The following is a 19,812-nucleotide window of genomic DNA, read 5'->3' as shown; positions in this document are numbered from 1 at the left end:
TTTTTTTTAAAAGTTTGTATTTCTGTATTTCACTGTCTCACAAATAGAAAGCCCATCAGAAGAGGTAATTTCTTTTTCCTTCTACAATTGTAAGGTGGATTTGGAAAATCAGTACAATATAGAACTACAATTGCCCAGGACAGGGAGGCATTTTTAGACTGTACTCAGAATTCTCAGCTGCCCCCTAGAGACTCCAAGGTGAACTGCAGCGAGCAATCAAAAGCGCTCCATAAATCCCCAGTTTCTTAAACTTGAATGTACCCATTCTCAAGGTATACATTCTAGATCTTAAGCTGGGACTGAATGTTTTCTGAATTCATTTCTGCTCTGTGAGTTGCAAACTCCCATATCCCAATCAGGTAGGTCATTAATAAAAGCGATGGGACATGGTGGGAGGCTGCATTGAACTGGAGAGCTGGAGAACGTGTATGCCATCCAAAGGAGGCTACACCCCTCAGCTCCAGCAGAATGTGAGCCCGGTGTTGCCACTCTCCTGATTCTTCAGGAAATCCAGAAATCTGGAGATCTAAGGGGAATCTCTAAATATTTAAGTACCCAAAGCAATTTAACCTTAAATACACCTCTCTTAAGCCACATAGAACATGTCTATGATCCAAAAGCAGTCTCTGGACTGCTAGCTTGTCACCTTTCCTCAAGATCCTCAATAGGTCCTCCTATAGTGTCACATCATGACCTCCAGGGTCAAATGGAGAAAATGGAGGAAGCAATTGCCACAACAGGTGCAAAAGAGTGGAGCACCTGCACCCCTTGGAGCAGGTGAGGGTAGGCAACTTCCTAAATACAGTTCTTACTAAACAATGAGGCCTAGTAGGTCTTGATTATTTGGAAAAATCGAACATCAATACTGGAATGTTTATAGCCTGATGTGTCAAGTTACAAATTTCACATCCCAATTCTCCGAAACCTAGAAACAAATGGAAGACCAAATACCACCCACATTCCTCTGCGGCTCAGAAGGGGGTCTATAGTCTCGACACAGTATCTACATACAGTTTAAGCGGAGGTCTTATGGGCATAATATGAAATACATCAAGTTGCCAGTTAAGTTTCTTACAACTGCCACTGGACATATTCCTTAGGAATTAAACTGGCAACTTATTTAAGATAATAAAGCCATTTCCAAAAGCCCCTTTGGGGGATGACATCATGTGGCTGAGAGCCATTGCACCCTGTCTCACCACCTTAACAGCACTTGGTATCATCTGAAATGATCCTGTTTGTTTGTTGCTGTGTTTGTTGTGCGACCTTCCTTAACAAGGCATAAACACCTCCAGGGCAGGGAACTTGTCGGTCTTATTACTGTTTACCCTATGCCCAGAACAGTGCCTGGCACTTGGTAAGGGTTCTGGAGATATTTGCTGAATGGATAAACCCAGACTTCCAGCCTAATATCAGGGAGTTTCTGTAGCGGTGATCAAAGATGACAAGTAATTCAGAATCTCCCGGAGTGAGCGGCACAGGCCTTAACTCTTTCTTGCCATGCTTCTGGATCTGTCCCTCACTTTATGAAGGGATAAAGATTTTTACTTCACAGTTAATGGCTGGAAAAGAAAATGAGAACAGAGGACAGTGACAGAGTGGCAGTCTTAAATACCCATTAAACAAATAACTTCTCTCGTTCTCTTGTCCTTGTGAATAGGTGATAAACTATCCCTGCATTTTATAGGTCAAAATTCAGATGGTCGGGCCTCATTTTGGGGGCTTCTGAGGTAGGACCTGAGAATCTGCATTTCAAGTAAGTTACTAGGTATGCGGATGCTATTGGTCCAGGGACCGCACTGAGGACCAGGGGCGCAAAGTGTAAAACACTACTCAGGTGTCAGTTCTACCACTCCCTTTAGAGCCAACACCGACTAGGACTGTCTTCTGTGGACGGAAACCACTTTCCTTTGTGGCACGAATTCCTTGAAGGGTTGTGGGCCAATTACTCGCGACACGAGGAGGCCATAAAGGAGGGATTGGCAGTTCTTTATCGTCAACCACAAAGTGGTGGCTGATTACAGTGAAACAAAACCCAAGGAGATCAAATGGCACAAGGACACACTACAAGCTTTCCTAAACTGTCGTCACCGCTTAATGCATTTCAGTTGTTATTCAATAGTTACAGACAACCCACAACAGGATAAGTCTAAGCTGAGGAGGTTTTTTTTAAAAAATTTTTTTCTTTTCAACGTTTATTTATTTTTGGGACAGAGAGAGACAGAGCATGAGCGGGGGAGGGGCAGAGAGAGAGGGAGACACAGAATCGGAAACGGGATCCAGGCTCTGAGCCATCAGCCCAGAGCCCGATGCGGGGCTCGAACTCACGGACCGCGAGATCGTGACCTGGCTGAAGTCGAACGCTTAACCGACTGCGCCACCCAGGCGCCCCTAAGCTGAGGAGGTTTTAAACTCACTGATGTCCCGGTGGCAGGCCCAGTGTGGACTTCTGTGCCATGTTGTGGACTGCGCTGTGTTATTGCCGTTATTTTAAGACTCAATTTTTAGAAAATCCTTGTGCAGGGGCGCCTGGGTGGCTCAGTCGGTTGGGCGTCCGACTTCAGCTCGGGTCACGATCTCGCGGTCCGTGGGTTCGAGCCCCGCGTTGGGCTCTGGGCTGATGGCTCAGAGCCTGGAGCCTGCTTCAGATTCCGTGTCTCCCTCTCTCTCTGCCACTCCCCCGTTCATGCTCTGTCTCTCTCTGTCTCAAAAATAAATAAACGTTAGAAAAATTTAAAAAAAATTCTTAAGAAAGAAAATCCTTGTGCAAAAAGTTGTTTAACAATAAAGGAAGAAAGCTTGCTCATTACCAATTTATCTTCGAGCAAGTCAAGAATTCTATGTATTTCCTAGCTCCTTCCTTTCAGTGACTAAGGCCAAAATCCAACTGTGTCCTGTGGGTATGTGTTGTCATTTTCCTTCGCGTTCTTGTTTTCTAGAAGCCGGTTTCAACTGTGCTACATGGGTTTTACACTACGTTCAAGTAAAGTAACTGAACATTTGCACAGCACTTGCCCCGTGCCAGATATTGTACTAAGAATTTGACATGAATTAAAACTTATTTGATCCTGATGGCAACAGTTTGAGGTAGGCACTATACTTCCCATTTTATAGATGAGAAAACCGAGGAACAGAAAGGTGGAGCACCATTGTTGATACTTCTGTGGATAAATTACTGTGCAATGCGGAGGTAAGATATGATGCCTCTTGGGTTTTAAACTGTGCCTCAAAGGTCAAGCTTAATAATCCAAGGTCAAGGGGAGAGCATAAGCAAAGACATGTGGGCATAAAAGTACAAGAGGTTTTGAAGAAAGGTCAGTGGCAATTATGCTGGCGTGCAGACTAAATGCAGAGGGGTGGAGGGCGGAGAAGATGGGAAAGTTGAATGCTGTGACTTGGGGGCTGGTGCAGGGAGCACATTTTGCCCTGAAGACGCACTTCGCAAATTTCACTCACTCAGGTACCACTGCAGCGATTTCTCCACATCCGTGTATCACGCCGATGGTACTTTTAATTTAATATATGAAATAACCTTCCTTTTAAAATGTATTTTAAAAGTTCATATTAGTGTAAATGTGAGGCAACTGTCACTTGCCAAAGACAGACAACTATAAAAATAAACACATGATTAGTTAAATAAAAAAATACTCATCGCTCTTAAATTAACTCATGTATCACAGTGAAACCCACAATCACATTTGGGGCAACATTTAAGTGGCAGAGATGAATCACAGAAGATTGGTGTTCCTGTTCACTGAAGTTTGCTCTTACCTTCTCGTTCACATATATATGGATTATATATATTTCATATAAGATACAATGTAATCTTAATGAACCTTCATCTAGTTTTGCATGAGATCCCTAAACTCCACTACTCCTCTCTCTTCGCTAGTCGAGTTCATAAAATATTTGGTTGATTGTGTTTTATGTAAAGCTAAGTTAAAATTTCATGTTACTCTCCTACAAAGGTTTAAGGGCTGTTCTGTAGGTCAGCTATTTTAAATTCCCCTTGGTGTTTCAACATTTCTCTACACCTTCAGCGGATGTCTGATCAATGGGGGCTGCATGGCCACGGTGCCACTGCCATGGTGGCTGCATTTGAGAAGAGCTTTGACTGCAGGAGAGCACGGTTTCCTAGAAAATCCCCTCTACGCGATCAGAATTGGACAGCTGCTTCTGTAGGTAGTTATGCCTTTGTTATTGAAACATGTTCATCGACACAGTTTTGAGGAGACAGGTTCTTGCCGTCGACTGAAAAGAGGATACATGTATGATTGTGTGTGTGTGTGTGCGTGTGTGCATGCACATGTATGTGTGTGTAATAACAGTGAGGAGGTAGAGGGAGGTAGAGGAAGGTAGGGATGCAGAAAAGCCTTTTTTGTTACTGTTCTTATCTTCCTTTGCTCTCTCCCTCCCTCCCTCTCTTCTTTTTTCATTTTTGCTCGTCTCAGGAAAATGTTACACTGAAATAGCCAGTCACAGTCTGGGCTAACTACTAACTATTCCCCCCTCTCAAGGGTTTCCATGGTGTGATTTGTCCTCTGGTCTACACAACTGTTTCCAAGGATATTGCTACACTCTGATCCCATTAGTTGTGTTGTTATACTCTTCTGTGTGTTAAGGCACAAAGCATGCTGGATTAAAATGGAGCTGGATGTAAATGCCGACACCTAGTTCTGCCACTCATCTGTGTGGCTTTGGGCAAATCACGTCACCTCTCTGAGTCTCAGTTTATTTATCTGTACAACTATTTGCCAAAAGATTAATAGGAGTCAGAATGAGATCATATGCACTAAAGCTCTTCATAAGCCACATTGTTAATAAAATGCTATATAAGTATCAGATGCGCCTGTGGCCAAACCTTAATTCTAGGCTAGACTGTTCTAGAATTGTACATCTTTCCCAGCTCCTATAGGGAAAATAAAGGTTCTGTTTGTTTTAACGTTTCTATAAAGAGAATGCTGAGGTGGCTTAACTACCCACCAGAAATTCTACTTGAGAGGTACTATTCTGTTCCTCTGCCAGCAAGTGCCTTTCCCTAGGGGTTGAGTGAAGAAAAAATGGTACATATTACAGGAATAGCCAAAGACACTGATTTTAGAAGATATCCCACACCAAACCCTTGGAATAGACAAATGTGAAAGGATATCTAGAGGGGTTTGGTGTAAACACGGAATGCTGAACCCCTGGAAAATACAGCCAAGGAGAATGGTTTTCTTCCTCTAAATGTACATTACTCTCCCCGTGACTCATGTACATGTGTGTTCTTCTCCTAACTTGCCTCTCCAAATCACACTCGTCCTCTCACCTTCCCCCCCGCCCCCCCCCCCCACGCTTAAGTTTAAACCTTCAGAACATTTAGCTGGCAGAGCTAAGACCTGAAAAACCTGTTGAGTCAGCAGTGGGCAGCCCTTACAGAAAGCAGAGAAAACCCCGGATTACATGAGGTGAGAGCCTCCAAGCCATCTGAAGTCCTCTTTCTCTCCTCCCACCTTTCTGTCTCTATATAGATACGTAATAGATAAATGTGTATGTATATATACACAGAGAGAGAGATGCATATGTGCATATATAACTGTTCCACATACCATGAACTAGATATACAAATACACTAATACTAATATGCTAATTAACTAGAATTAGAATGTTCACCAAATTATGAACAGAGATAATTCTAATAGACAAAATAATAAAACCACCCCAAATAATTGGAGTTCCACGGCTACTGTGAGAGATTAGTATCCATATTTCTTTTATTATTAATAGCTTTCATTCTTTTGTAAAAAATTTTTAATGTTTGTTTATTATTTTTGAGAGAGAGAGACAGAGCATGAGCAGGGGAGGGCAGAGAGAGAGGGAGAAATGGAATCTGAAGCAGGCTCCAGGCTGCTGGCAGCACAGAGCCTGATGTGGGACTCGAACTCACAAACCGCGAGATCGTGACCTGAGCTGAAGTCGGACGCCTAACCGACTGAGCCACCCAGGTGCCCCAATAGCTTTCATTCTTAAAGATAATTTATTTTCTTAATGGGCCTACACTTCCTTTCAAATCTTTGTACTGCAGGCTGATTAGCAGCGTTAACATGTCAAGGTCAGAGCTTTTCTCCCCGTGTACATGGATTATGTTTACCCTGCTCCGGGCCAGATCTCATAAATAGGTATTACAGAGAGAGAGGTTGTGTACGGACTAGTATAAATCCATCATCATTGCAGGAAAAACTCAAAGCAGATGATCTTGTCATGCTAGGTCAATAGAGCTTGTTTGTATATGAAGGACATTCAGATATTATAGTTTTGATGTCAAACTTCAGATCTCAGCTAAAGTCAACATGCTGTGAATGCATGCAGAAAGTATTTTCTTTGTTGGAAAATACATAAAAGTATAAAGAGAATAGCACCCTGCTATAGAGGCCTGGGCAGTCTTGAGGCATATCCGCCTACAAATAACAAATGAGTTTAGCCAGGTGCTGCCCCTACTGGTGAAAAAAGGGGATTCTCCTACCTTCCTCCTAGTCACTTGTGCCACAGAGAACAGAAATAGCACTAGAAAGGCTGACATACCCAAGAGTTCCTTGGGAAAAGGGGTCTGAATTTTACAAGCTTCCAACTCTCAAGGAAATGATCCCCGTATGATGAAAACGACAGACAGACACAGACCACATGGCCAACCCCATTCTTTGTATGCTGTAACTATCAAAGAAAAATCCTCATCAGCAAAGTTAGAGGGCTACACACTCAATCAGAAGATCAAAAGGAAAAAAAACAAAAAAACAAAAAAAAACCTCCATGAGCCCTGACCGACCAGGAATCACAAAGTAGAGCCTTCCATTCCAACTGGATATGTGTCCATTGGTTATTGGCGAATTAATATAAATAACCCAAGCAATTCTCAATTTAAGGGCTTCCCTTTTTAATGTTTAGCACATTAGATAACAACAAAAAAAAAAAGTGGTCAAACCTTGTTACCTTGAAAAGCAGTCTTTATGGCATCACAGCTGGATTATCAAAAACTCTGAAATTATTTTCATATGAGCATTGTATGAAATATGATACGAATAGTTTCATTTCAGTCTCTATTTAATACACGTACGTCTAGTTATGAGTGACCAGTTTAAAGAAGTGGGATACATCCTTACAATGGAATATTAAACAGTCATTAAGTTTCGTGCTTTGGATAATATCAGTAAAACAGAAAAAAACATCTACAATATTATAGTAAGAGACAGTAAGAGAAGAAAGTAGATTGTAAGCTGTTGTAAGTTGTATTAGCAATTCTGCCATATCTCATTGCATTGTGTGATAACATGCACTCGTAGAACACGCACGGAGAAGAAGCATCAGCAAGAGACAGAGAAATATAAATGCTAATTCTTTGAATGTATATTGTATGAATATTGTGTCTTATCTCCCCCACATGTCTTTTTAAAAAGAAAAATTTTTTAATGTTTTTATTTATTTTTGAGACAGAGATAGCAGGGGAGGGGCAGAGAGAGAGAGGGAGACACAGAATCTGAAGCAGGCTCCAGGCTCTGAGCTGTCAGCACAGCGCCCGACGCGGGGCTCGAACCCACAGACCGCGAGTACATGACCCGAGCCGAAGTCGGACGCTCAACCGACTGAGCCACCCAGGCGCCCCTCCCCCAAATTTCTTTAATAAGCATCAATTACCTTCATAATAAGAAAACCATAAATGTTTTTAACCTACATAACCTAGATAAGCACAAAAATCTTCTAACCAGTATACCACTATCTCTTCTCCAATACCACTAATGGAAAAAATGCTATAACCTAGAAATCAGACAGATAGTTCAGGGGACTCAGGAGCCAACCATAAGATAATGGTCATGAAATAAAAATAAAACGTAAACAAGATGGACGTAAGCCGTATTTTAGTTTTGGGGACACGTTCCTCACTGCCTTTCGTTAAGCAAGCACTTCAGTCTCCAAGTTCAATTCTGCTTTTTCTTCCCCATCAGCATGGATAGGTTTCAGAAGTAAAGTCAACCAAGGTTATCTTGTTCTTTTATCCCATTCATTCAGTGGCCGATGACAAACACACGGAGACAACCAGCCTTTATGAAATGACATTTCTGAAGTCTCTTCCCTCACTACATCCTGCTCTTCTCTTCAAATTATTTTAGAAACGCACACTGGGTTGCAGTTTGGCATTGTGGACTGAGTCTAATAACAAGCGTTGAGACACTGATGGTTAAGAGTACACTTTCTGCTCCTCGGGGCTGGCCCCCAGGAGTCTCTTTCTGGAACCCCAGAAAAGGGGTTAACGAATAGGGTGGACCATGACTCTGGGAGATCAGTGGATAAGAAGGGAGCACTTGGATGTGAGAGTCCAAAATAATCACAACTCAGAAAGGCAGCCAAAGACATGTAATCCAGCCACCCTGTTTGTAAGCCATGGTCATAAATATATATCAGCAGAGAGTCTTTACCAACCAAGCAACATGAAAGAAACATCCACCCCATTATTCGACCATATCAAATAGTAAGATTTAAAAACCACCTTAGGTTACAGAATTTTAAGTGTCACAATGAGCAATACCTCCCTCTTTCTCTTTGCAATACCTTTGTGGGTATGTATACCGGTAAATTTTACCTTATCCTCCACCCCCACATAAATTTAATAAGCAAAATGTCTTGGGGCGCCTGGGTGGCTCAGTAGGTTAAGCGTCTGACTTCGGCTCAGGTCATGATCTCACGGTTCATGGGTTCGTCGGGCTCTGTGCTGACAGTTCGGAGCCTGGAGCCTGCTTCAGATTCTGTGTCTCCCTCTCTCTCTGGCTCTCCCCTGCTTGTGCTCTCTCTCTCTCTCTCTCAAAACTAAATAAACATGAAAAAAATTTAAAAATAATCAAAATGTCTTTAGTAAGTATCTCAATAGATTCTCTTTATAAGAAAACCATAAATGTTGTTCTCCTTTTTTCCCCAGCCACTAGGAAAACTACAACACTAATTTGGTGGGGTTAATGCTTGGTTCATGGTAGACGCTCAATAATTATGTGTGGGAGAGAAGGGAAGGACAGGGAAGAAGGGGGGTGGGAAGGAGAATGGAAGGAAAACTCACAACCATGTATTTCGTGTACTGTTTTTTGGGCTGCACACTGCAGAGTGATGAGGACATATCCCATTTTTAAGACTTCCAAAGTCATCCCCTGGTGTCATGAACAGTCCTGGTACTCAAAACTTCTATCAAGAAGTTCTCCCTACAGCTAATATAAATCCTCTCTGCTTGATCTTAAACCCACTTACTCCGGTTCTGTCTCGGAGGAGAAAAACGGAACAGCTGATCTCAACACTTGGTACAATAAGTCTTCATATATTTAAAGAGAGTAAGTCATCACTTCATTGCCTTTTCTTCCTCCCCTTCACAACCCCAATTCCCATAGCCTTTCTCCATGGATCCCGTGTTCTAATCCCTTAATCCAATGATGCATATTAGTACTCAGTTCAAAGTCGGTAAAAATAGCATGTTGTCAAACGGCAGTATCGAGAGGTCCAGAACAAACACCCCCAACGTGAGGAGCTTCTGTTTCACCTCCTCAGACAACCTCTGTAAAGTCTGAAGAGAGCAGGGATGCTCCCTGGCTTCTCCTCCAAAGATGGGTGGTAGAACACAGTTTGTACAGGCATGTTCGGGCTGTCACCAGACATTTACTGGCCTGTTCAGGAATGTCTCGCGCTGTGCTGGGCACAGGCATACGGTGAATAACCAAACGGATGCGGCTCCTATGTCATGAGCAATCTGCCAGTTTGGATGTGAATGTGCCTATGTGTTTGTATGCACACACGCAAGGGAGGAAGTGGAGTGGCTGTTTATTTTGTCTGTCAACAGCTTTCAAGTGGCACCTGCCACAGCAGCAATCAACCTCTGCTGTATCATCACCAAACTGATCATTCTGGAATATGATCACTGGAGTCGTTAGGTGCTCATAGCACAGGGCATCCACAGCCTGGAGTTGCCGCTGTCTCCTGGATACGAAGCTATCGGAGGCATATAGCATCTCTTAACCTCTTTCATTCATCCCAGGCTTCAGATGCCAGTAGAACATTCTGTCTTATTATGTTGTTGCTGTTGTGGCCCTTGGGGGATCTTCCTTCTACCAGTTTAGTACCCTTCCTCCTCTCCCACTGTTCCATCCATTAATTCATAAATACTATTATAGGCCCAGCAGTGTGGGCTAAGTACTTTCATTTCTAGCACTTCGTTCAGTGGTGGATGTGGCTGTAATGTCTCAGTATTGCAAGCCTAAGGTGATAACTGGGATTTGGGGAGCCAAAAAAATGACCCAGACAAATGGAGAATGTTTTAATCTACATAAGGAAGGGCATTTTCCAGTAGATGGAGGCAGAGAAGAGGGAATGTGGGCTTATAAAATACACCTGTTGTCCCCGGGGAATGGTTTGCATCTCTGCCTGCCTTACGTCTCCTCCTGTAATTCGGACCCAGACAGTCCCTTTAAGGTCTGTTTACATCTTACAGCCTGAAAATGCACCATCATCATTTCTTGAAGTCATTACTCAGAACACACCCCCACTGCATTTCATTTTTATTATCCCCATTTTAGGAACGATTAAATGGAAGCAGAGAGCGGTAGCAATGAAGCAAATCATGAGAGGCTCTGATAAAGACAGAAGCTTGAATGCTTGCTGGAACTGCTTCTCTGTGCCAGACTATTTTTAATGCAAGTTTATGCAGCTGTCCCCCACTTAGAGAGAAGACTTACAAATGAACCCATTCTGCACGCATTTTTCCACCACCATCCCCTACCCTTTCCAACCTATCATGCTATCCCCGCATGCATGCACGTGTGGGAAATGTTCTCCTCCACATTCCCACATACCAAAGACATTACCTGGCTTTCTGTGACTGTAATTCTGATCCAGAGATCTCTGTGCTATTCTAGCTGCCCCCATGCCTCCTTAGTGGCTATTTGTACAGGATCCCATTACAAGTTCACAAGAGCAGGTGCTATTTTAAAAAAAAATAGGAGGTTGAGTAAATATATAGAATTTTTATATGCTTGCAGTATGTTCAGAGAAAATACGTAAGACCCTGGAAATAAGGATTTCTCTGGGGAGGGGCCTGGGGGAACTGAAGATCACAGATAAGAGGATGTTCTTTTCACCGGATACCCTTTTGTACCATTTGACTTATTACCATGAGCAAATGTTACCTTAAAAAAGGGGGGGGGGAGGGCACTGACTGACATTTGTTGAATACTGGCTATGTTTCAGTCACTATTAACTGGTATTTTATTATAAAGTCTCCTTTAATCTTTATAACAGCCTTATGTAAAACCCTATTTTACAAAAGGGGAACGGACTCAGGTAGTATGGCCGCTTGGTTTATGCAGCGGATAGACGGCAACAAGGGGCATTCATCTCTGCTCTTTCTGAGTCCAAAACTGTGCTCAGTCCCAGATTATGCTGCCTTGATTTCAAGTCTTTCAGAAGGAGCCAGATTTGTGAGACGGTAGCTTTGAGACTATGTTTTAAAACCTGAGAGGGTATTCACATGGTTCACACCAGCATCTGAATGAGTCTTCGTCAACCTGCCTCGTTGAAAAGTGTAAGGCCTGCCTCCTCTGGGAGGTTGGGCCTCACTGAAAATGGCGCCCACCCCGCCCGCCAGACCCTTGCTAGCACTTGGCCTGCTCACACCAGCGGTGGAGAATGTGCCTGCTCTCCCGCTCTCTTCAGTAAACCACTCCGTCCACCTGGAGGCATTTCAGGCAGAAGTGAAATGCCTGGTCAATATACTGACTCTCCTAAGCATATGAATTCTTCATTTATTTAACAGCTATCTTTTGAGCCGTCACTCTAAGCCAGATACTCTTCTAGAGTATTCGGCTTATAGAGGTGAACAATGTCCTTTCTCCCAGGAAACATCTGTCCTGGTGTGAAGAGACAGGTGATAATCAGGCAAATAGGCAAAACAGCAGACAAAAAAGTATCCTGAAGAAAATTAAAACGAACTGTTGTGATAGGGTGGCTCAAGCTCTACGTTAGCTTGAGTCACCAAGGAAGGCCTTCTGAGGAGATGATATTTATCTAAATGACAAGAATGACAAATATTCCCTGGAAGCTACTGTCCTTAGAAACAAACTCAGGTTCCTTTTGTATGCTTCAGCTCCCACCCCAGTTCCATTCCAACTGCTTACTTATTTACAACGTGAATTTTGTAATCCAAGAAGCTAGAGCCAGAAAGGGCCCTAGAAGTCGTCTTAATCTCATGCCATGATTTCAGACATGAAGAAAGAAAGATCCAGGAAAGTGAAAAGAGCAGGTCACACAGCTCGTTAAGGGCATGACCAGAAGCTGTGGGTCCTGTCTGTTGCCTCATTTTCCCCACAAATCCAGATTCCTTCCCCATTTATCTTCCCAGCTTCCATCTCCTCCCTGTCAAATATTCACCCTGGTGCCTGCCTCTCCGGAGTCCACAGACACGAAATCTTCCCTGGGCCACATGGGACCCTCCGGAGTGGTATTAGAAATCCTGAGAATACAGAGGGTCCTGGGGGTCAGGGTAACAGTGGAAAAAAAGGTTTAACTTCCCATGGTACAACTTCAGCACATCCCAGATATGCACTAGAGCTGTGCCTGGCTCCTGCCACCCGTCTCTGCCCACAAGGGAGCCCTAACAAGGGGCTCCACACTGGGGAGCCTCCTGGATCTATGAATTCAACAAACAGTAAAGACCACTCTTCAGCAATGTTCCCTGACTGAACCAAACCAGTATGAATATGTGATATTCTATGATCTCCTACCCCCTCCCAAAATGCTTTACAAAAAGATTAACCACAGAATTTCTTTAAATAACAAGCTCCCTTGTTTAAAGTACATTTAAAGTAAGGTCTATGAAAACTCAATCTACATAACGGTTTTATCTCCCCTCTGCCCCCCAAAAGAGGTATTACATCAAGGGCAGTAACGTAAACTTGGATTCTTAATGGTGGATTTTCAACTCTTGTATTATGCAATGGTTCTCATTCACCTGACACATACTTATTGAACTGCTCTATGCAACACACTTTTCCAGGTTGCTGGGAGGACAAGACGATATAAAGACACAGCCTCTGCCATCTGGAAGCACGCATCCACACAACTCTAGATGGGACGGTGCTACAACAGAGGTAGGGACAACGGTTACGGGGGACAAGGGAGCGTGACAGATTATGTTTTGGTCAAAGACGAGAGAAGAAGACAGTAACAGTTTCATTGGGCTTCAAAGGACGGTTATTATTTGTATAACTGGACAACTCATTTCAGAAAAAGGAAACATGATACATGCTGTACAGGAAGCAAGACATACAGGGAAATATCTTAGAACAGAGAGAGCCCAATGTAGCTTGATGGTGAGACGGGAAACAGCAAGGGAGAGAAGACAGGCTTGGAAAGGTAGACAAGAGCCTTGAACACCAGAATAAAGTTTGGACCCAGTGCATAAACTACAGAAGCTTTGAACAAGGTTTGGGCAGAGAAAGAACATGATCAGAGTTGTGCCTTAGGAAACTCATTCTAGCAGCCATGTCCAGGACTGATCTGAACGGATAAAGGTAGGCATCAATTTGAAAAATTATCACATGCTTCCTGGATCATATAAGGAGGAATAAATTCAAGAGCTACAGTAAAGGTAGAACTGATGAGAAGGGAAGGGATGCAAATCCCAGGGAGGGTGACTAGTTTGGGAAAGGGCAGTAGTGGGAGTGGTCACAGGCCTCAGATTCCAGCCTAGAGAAGTCAGCACGAGTGACGGTAAGATCTCTTTAAGGAAGGAGAGGTGTGAGATGCCCCATCCTTGAGGCAGTAATCGTGAGTCTACTGCATAAAAGCTACCCAACTGGACATCTCTGATCCATGTACGAAGCCTCAGTTATTAATAACTCCTCTTCTGGAGATATACAGAGGTGCCTATCATACGTGAGTTCCCAGAACACTTCTTAAATTATTATGTCTCTATAGCAGCAGTGAAAAGCAGCTTGATTGGAGTGCAGGGCAGGGGCCCAGGGGAAAACCACTTCTGAACAAATGACAACTCAGTAGAGGGAGAGCCACTTTAATCAAGAACACAAGGAATAATCTAAGTCTTATGGCTGTGCCCTGATATAAGGAACTCTATGACAGATTGAAGTCTTTCAAGTTTAAGAATAAGGCCCCAGGTTCCCACTACGTGAGCCACACATGCTGTTTCACAGATGAGCATTCACCTAACTACCCGTCCAGGGCTCACGGACAGGACTGTGAATTTCAAGAAATTTATCTCTGGTCTCTTTTCCTGGCCCTTCTTTCTGGAAATATATAATGTGGGTTTCCTTCCAGTCAGAGCCATGCTGACATCTTGAAGCCTGTTCTCAGCCAACTGACTGAGTCCATAGAAATTGCTTTAAATCGGTGTTTCCCAACATGTTTTACAGACTATGAATTTCATGAACAAAGGGGTCTAATAATAAAATAAATTTTGAAAATATCAGAGTAAGTAAAGTTAGAGATGGCCCTTTGCTATAGACAGTATTCCTCTGAGCTTCCAAACGTTACTATGCTCTGGGAACCTCCCAGAAGGAGAGCCTGGAGGTATGTCTCCCAACCTTATTTATCTACAGAACCATTTTTCAGCAAAGAATCTCGAGGGACAAATGACATCTGAAGAACATATACCAGAGAAACACCAGTGCTGACATTGCTCTGGGGAGCATTTGTATTTAAGTAGGAATCGGGGATAAAATCAAAAGCGAATACCTGTTAAGTTCTTACTGTGTGCCAGGCACCTTTCTAAGTCCTTTGCATATATTAATCTATTTAATCCTCATAACAACCCTGTGATCTTGGTACTTTTATTTTTATTCTCATTTTATAGATGAAGACACTTGAGGCACAGAGTACTTAAGAGATTTGTACAAGGTCCTAAGTAGACAAGTTTGTGAGTAGAAGAGCTAGGAAGTGAACCTACGTAATCTGGCAATCACAGAAATTAATTTCTAATGGTAGAGTTTCAGATACTGTGGTCAGCTGTCAGCGGGAGAGATCCTGAGGAGAGCCTTGCAATGGCAAGCCTCTGATCACAGCAAATTCAAACCTATGTGCTTGTAAATTACATTTCATCGGCCTCCCCAGGACACTGTGTAGGACCCAACTTCTGAATTATATCACTGATTTGATTTCTTCACTGAATTATGTTACATTATACATGTACACTCTTCCATTAGAATAAAGTCATGATTCACACAGCACCATAACCAATAAAAATGATAATGCATAAAGAAAATAATCTCTTGATTAACCAAAGGACAAGAACACGAAGATGCAAGTTGGAGAAACTTTGAGTTTGAGCTTCTCCTGTGCTCTCAAAGTATTGCACTCTAACTTCACAGCTCAGAGACCAAAACTAAGGTTTGGTTTGGTTTTCTTTTAATGTGTCGCAAAATTTTATGTCCCTACCCCATCTGCTTTGCTTGAGAATTGACAAAAGATATGTCCTACCCTCTCCCACTTCCTCTCCTTGTTCAGAAGGATTATCACCAGTTTCGGGTGCATCTGGTAACCATCTTCACTGAAGGACAGATTTCTTCCCTCAAAAGTGACATTGATCAGATATCTGTAAAGATAAAAGAAAACAAAGGTTAAAAGTATGAAGAAGGTATGCCAAGAATAAGACAGGAAGACAGAGGGAAAGGTGAATGGAGACAGATACCTAGATAGACATACAAATATCACCGTGAAACTGTTAAGCATAGAGACATTCAAGTTTTCATTTAATAGGAATAATATGAAAAGATAAGAAACCTACTTCATTAGGTTTGTAAGGCTTAAATGAGATAACTTCCCACCGAGGCCTGGGACGTAGTAAACCCTCCTTAAGCATTAATGGTTATTATTCACAAAGGGAGGTCAATGAAAGGGTGGAGTTGGTAGAGAGAAGAAAGGGGGAGTGTACCAAGACAGCTTTCTGCTAAGAAAGGTGGCACACTGGAGCATAGGGTCTCTCTGACTCTCAGAGATATGTACACACTTTTGAACTCTTGCCAAGATCCAGGCCATGCTTCTAAGAGCTGTGAGAGGAGTCCAGCAGTCAGGGGTCTGGTTCCTCAGGATACATCTGGAAACTGGGGCTACTGCATTGTGTATAGTGAACAGAAAATACCGGGGGGTGAGGGGGGTTGGAGGAAGGAGGGAGAGGTATCTCAGAAAGTATTCCAGGCACAGGCATGTAAATTAGCAGTAACTCTGGAAGTAACTGGAGTCAAACCAATGAACTTATCTTCCCCCTCAACACCTGCACCTCCAGCTCACCCTTGTTCCTCTGCTGGCTGCTCCGATCTGATGAAGAGTTCCCTCACTGGGAATTCCCACAGGCGTGCTCATTACAACCACATTAGTGCAACTGTGCTGATGGTAATTAATGTTCCTTTACCATAATGGCTCAAGGAGTCAATAATGATTAGCTCAGTGTTCACATGACATGCTACTCTAGAGCCTTGGGTCTGATGCCGTCGTGAGGTGTCTCTGCTGAGAAGCAAAAAAGATATCTTGTAATTGCCACCAGGGTTCTAGGGGCTTCGAATTTGTGACCAACAACAGTTTCCTAACACACTGAAGGGAAGAAGAATGTATCAGGAGGCAGCTTAAAGGATCCTGTTTTAAGTCTTCTCATTCAATGAAACTGTGAGGCTCTTTGTTCTTCCAGGTAACATTAGGTTAACTAACAAGGTTGCTAAGATGCAGATCCTTCAGGCACTTATAAAAAGAATACTAGACGTCATGAACCAAACCCGCATGGACCACTTATTATTTCAAGAGCTGCCTGGGCTTTTTCAGCCTGTCATTCTCTGGTCTTATGGTCTTCACAAATGCAATCAAGAACACAGAAGGCCTCAAAAGAATAGAGGCCTCTAGAATCTCAGAATTGAAAGAGACTTTCGTAGTCAACTGGTCCACCACTTCTCACAGTTTATGCTTTCCCTCTACAACAGAAAATTGGCTCTCTCAGCCCTTCTTGTTATCACTGCACTCTCTACCATCAAGAGTGCCATCTCACTGTTGGGCAGGGTGCCTTTTTTTATTTTTTGTTTTGTTTTGTTTTGTTTTCTACTTAAAGTTGAAATCTGCTCAGGGCACCTTGGTGGCTCAGTGGGTTGAGTGCCTGACTTTGGCTCAGTGAGTTCGTGAGTTCGAGCCCCACATCAGGCTTGCTGCTGTCAGCACAGAGCCCACTTTGGATCCTCTGTCCCCACCTCTCTCTGTCCTTCCCCAGCTGTGCTGTCTCAAAAATAAACAAACATTAAAAAAAAAAGCAATTTGCTTTCCTGAAACCCCTGGGTACTGGCTCCCTCTTAGATATTATTCAGTCTTAGTCTACTCCTTCTTCCACATGAAAGCTCTACAACTATTCAAAGACAATTATCATGTCTACCTTGTAAAGTAAATTTTAATCTTTGAAGAAAACTGAAGCTCACTTAGTTCTACAATTTTATTTTGTGTTTTTAAACATTAAAACAAATTTTTTATTATTTATTTTTGAGAGACAGAGCGGGAGTGGGGGGAGGGGCAGAGACAGACAGGGAGACACAGAATCTGAAGCAGCCTCCAGACTCTGAGCTGTCAGCACAGAGCCTGACGCGGGGCTCGATTTCACAAACTGTGAGATCATGACCTGAGCCAAACGAAGTCGGGCGCCCAACCGACTGAGCTACCCAGGTGCGCCTAGTTCTATAATTTTTACCTGATAGGAAACCGAAGCACTGAGAAGTCAAATTATTTGCCCAATGTCCTACAACTAATTTAGAGCAGAAATTACATTTTAAGCCATATTTCTAGTCCCATGATCTCTTTACCACACCAGCCTGACATATGTCACATCAGGTTTAACATCACCAGTTCCTTCACGTAGTTATCATATGCCATGACTTCAAGCCCCCATTCTCCTTATCCCCTGGCTGCTCTTTCTGGACACTTTCAACTGGTAAAAGTGTAGTGCCTCCTAATTCAACTCAACACTCCACACAGCATCTCCTCCATCCCTTGTACTGCCCCTCATCTCTCGGGTCCGTGCTGCTTTCTCAAGCCCATCACTAGTTAGAAAATAATAATCAGGTCTCCTATACTTTACAACTTCAACACTCCAGCCAAAGCCCTATATAATTCATTCCAAGGAACAGAATTACAAAACCACAAAACACTTCAAACTAAGAAACCAGAATTTAAGCACCCAATGTAATTAACTTGGAAAATATATTCTTATTATAATAATACTGCATTGCTTAGAATAATTTCTGGAATTCTTCAGAGAAGGTTAATGAGACATGCAAAAAAAATTAGTTTTCTCTCTCTCTCTCTCTCTCTCTCTCTCTCTCTTTTTTAGAGGAAAGGGAGGAGGAGAAAGGGAGAAAGAGGAAGGGAAAGAGAGAGAAATTAGTTACCTAGCTTAAGCACCCTCCTTTTTCACCTGACATGGCTCTGAATAATTCTGACTTTATCTAAAAGACCTTTACAATGTTTTTTAAGAAATGTCCATTTCAGAAAGCAATTATGAGAAAAGTTCCAAAAACAAGTAATAAGAAGCATAAATGCTTCTCAAGATGACTTCTTTGAAGGGGACAGCATTGAATTGGGTGTATAAGTTTTAAAATTCAAACTGTCAGAAAATAAACTACATTCATGGGTAATGTAATTGCTCTATAGTTAAATTTTTCTAGTTATTCCTGTTGCACATCCTTTTGATTTTTAAAATGAACTCCCTCTGGGATGTTCGTTCTCTTCCAGCTCTACAGGTCCATTTTATTCTACCTAGACACTTCTCATGTATTTTACACTTATCAAAAATATTGATACATTTTATGACAATATGCAAAATATTCTTCTCAAAGTATCCCTTAATTATTCATATCCTTCAGCAGTATGCAGATTAATCATTCACATTGTGTTTTTCTGAGTAATTCCCTCTAACGTGCCAACATTTGGCTATTAGTGAGGAGCTTGCAAATACACACCCGCCCTGAACAAGGATGCCCTTTGTATAGCAGAACAAAGCAGTCCATTCACTAGGGACAGCAAGTGTGATAAAATAATCAGGAGTGTGGTCACTTCTAGGCATGGGACTTTGGCATTTCCTCTTCAAAATGGAAACACCATTCTACCTCCTGCTTATCAGAGAAGCCCAATGTGCTAATCAAATGAAATAATGGATTAAAAAAATCAAATGAAATAATGGATAGGAAAACTATAGAAAACAGGATACAAACATAAGGTTATTTAATGGGAAGAAATCAGAAAAAGAAATATATTAGTGTCATTTGAATATCTAAAGGCAAGAAACTTGCCTCATTTTGGATCTTGTGAGTTAGAGTGTGATAACTACATTATAACAAGACCCAATTATCAATGGAATACACATTGGAGGAATGGAGATTGCACTCCATGTAGGGAGGGATAAACTAGGTCAAATGGTCACATTCGTCAATTTAACTTTCCACAAGGCCTGAAAATATCCAACCACCTTTGGATCTGGCTGCACTTTGCCAATTTTGAACATTAATTAAAACCCCAAAGCTTCCATGTGTAAATCCTTGGTAAACGATTAAACTATAATTAAGATGGGACAGACATTCTGTTTTCCTCTAAACGTGTCATCCTCAAGCAGACAGTCAGAAAGCCTAGCTCAAGTGGCAGTCAGATTCAGAAGCTCTTCCTGGAAGACTCTAGGCCCCTGGAAATCCCAGCAAGGTTTGGTGTGTATATATATATATATATATATATATATATATATATATATATATATATACACACACACACACATACACATAT

The 19,812-nt window shown here is 42.3% G+C and overlaps 1 protein-coding gene across 2 annotated transcripts in view; it reads right to left on the bottom strand.

Annotated features, from left to right (window-relative positions):
* The window catches only part of GRIN2B (glutamate ionotropic receptor NMDA type subunit 2B), a 419,821-nt gene that overhangs the window by 100,568 nt on the left and 299,441 nt on the right, over positions 1-19,812 (bottom strand). For both annotated transcript variants that reach the window (XM_086714036.1, XM_086714037.1), the window contains one exon: positions 15,493-15,607. In XM_086714036.1, the coding sequence (XP_086570162.1) occupies positions 15,493-15,607 (115 nt within the window). The remainder of the gene's footprint in view (positions 1-15,492; positions 15,608-19,812) is intronic.

This window comes from Puma concolor, chromosome B4 (assembly GCF_028749965.1).
Source record: "Puma concolor isolate L17-30 chromosome B4, mPumCon1.1.hap2, whole genome shotgun sequence".
Taxonomy (NCBI): Eukaryota; Metazoa; Chordata; class Mammalia; order Carnivora; family Felidae; genus Puma; species Puma concolor.
The sequence above is the reverse complement of the archived record's forward strand: the minus strand, read 5'-3'. Positions and strand labels throughout refer to the sequence as shown.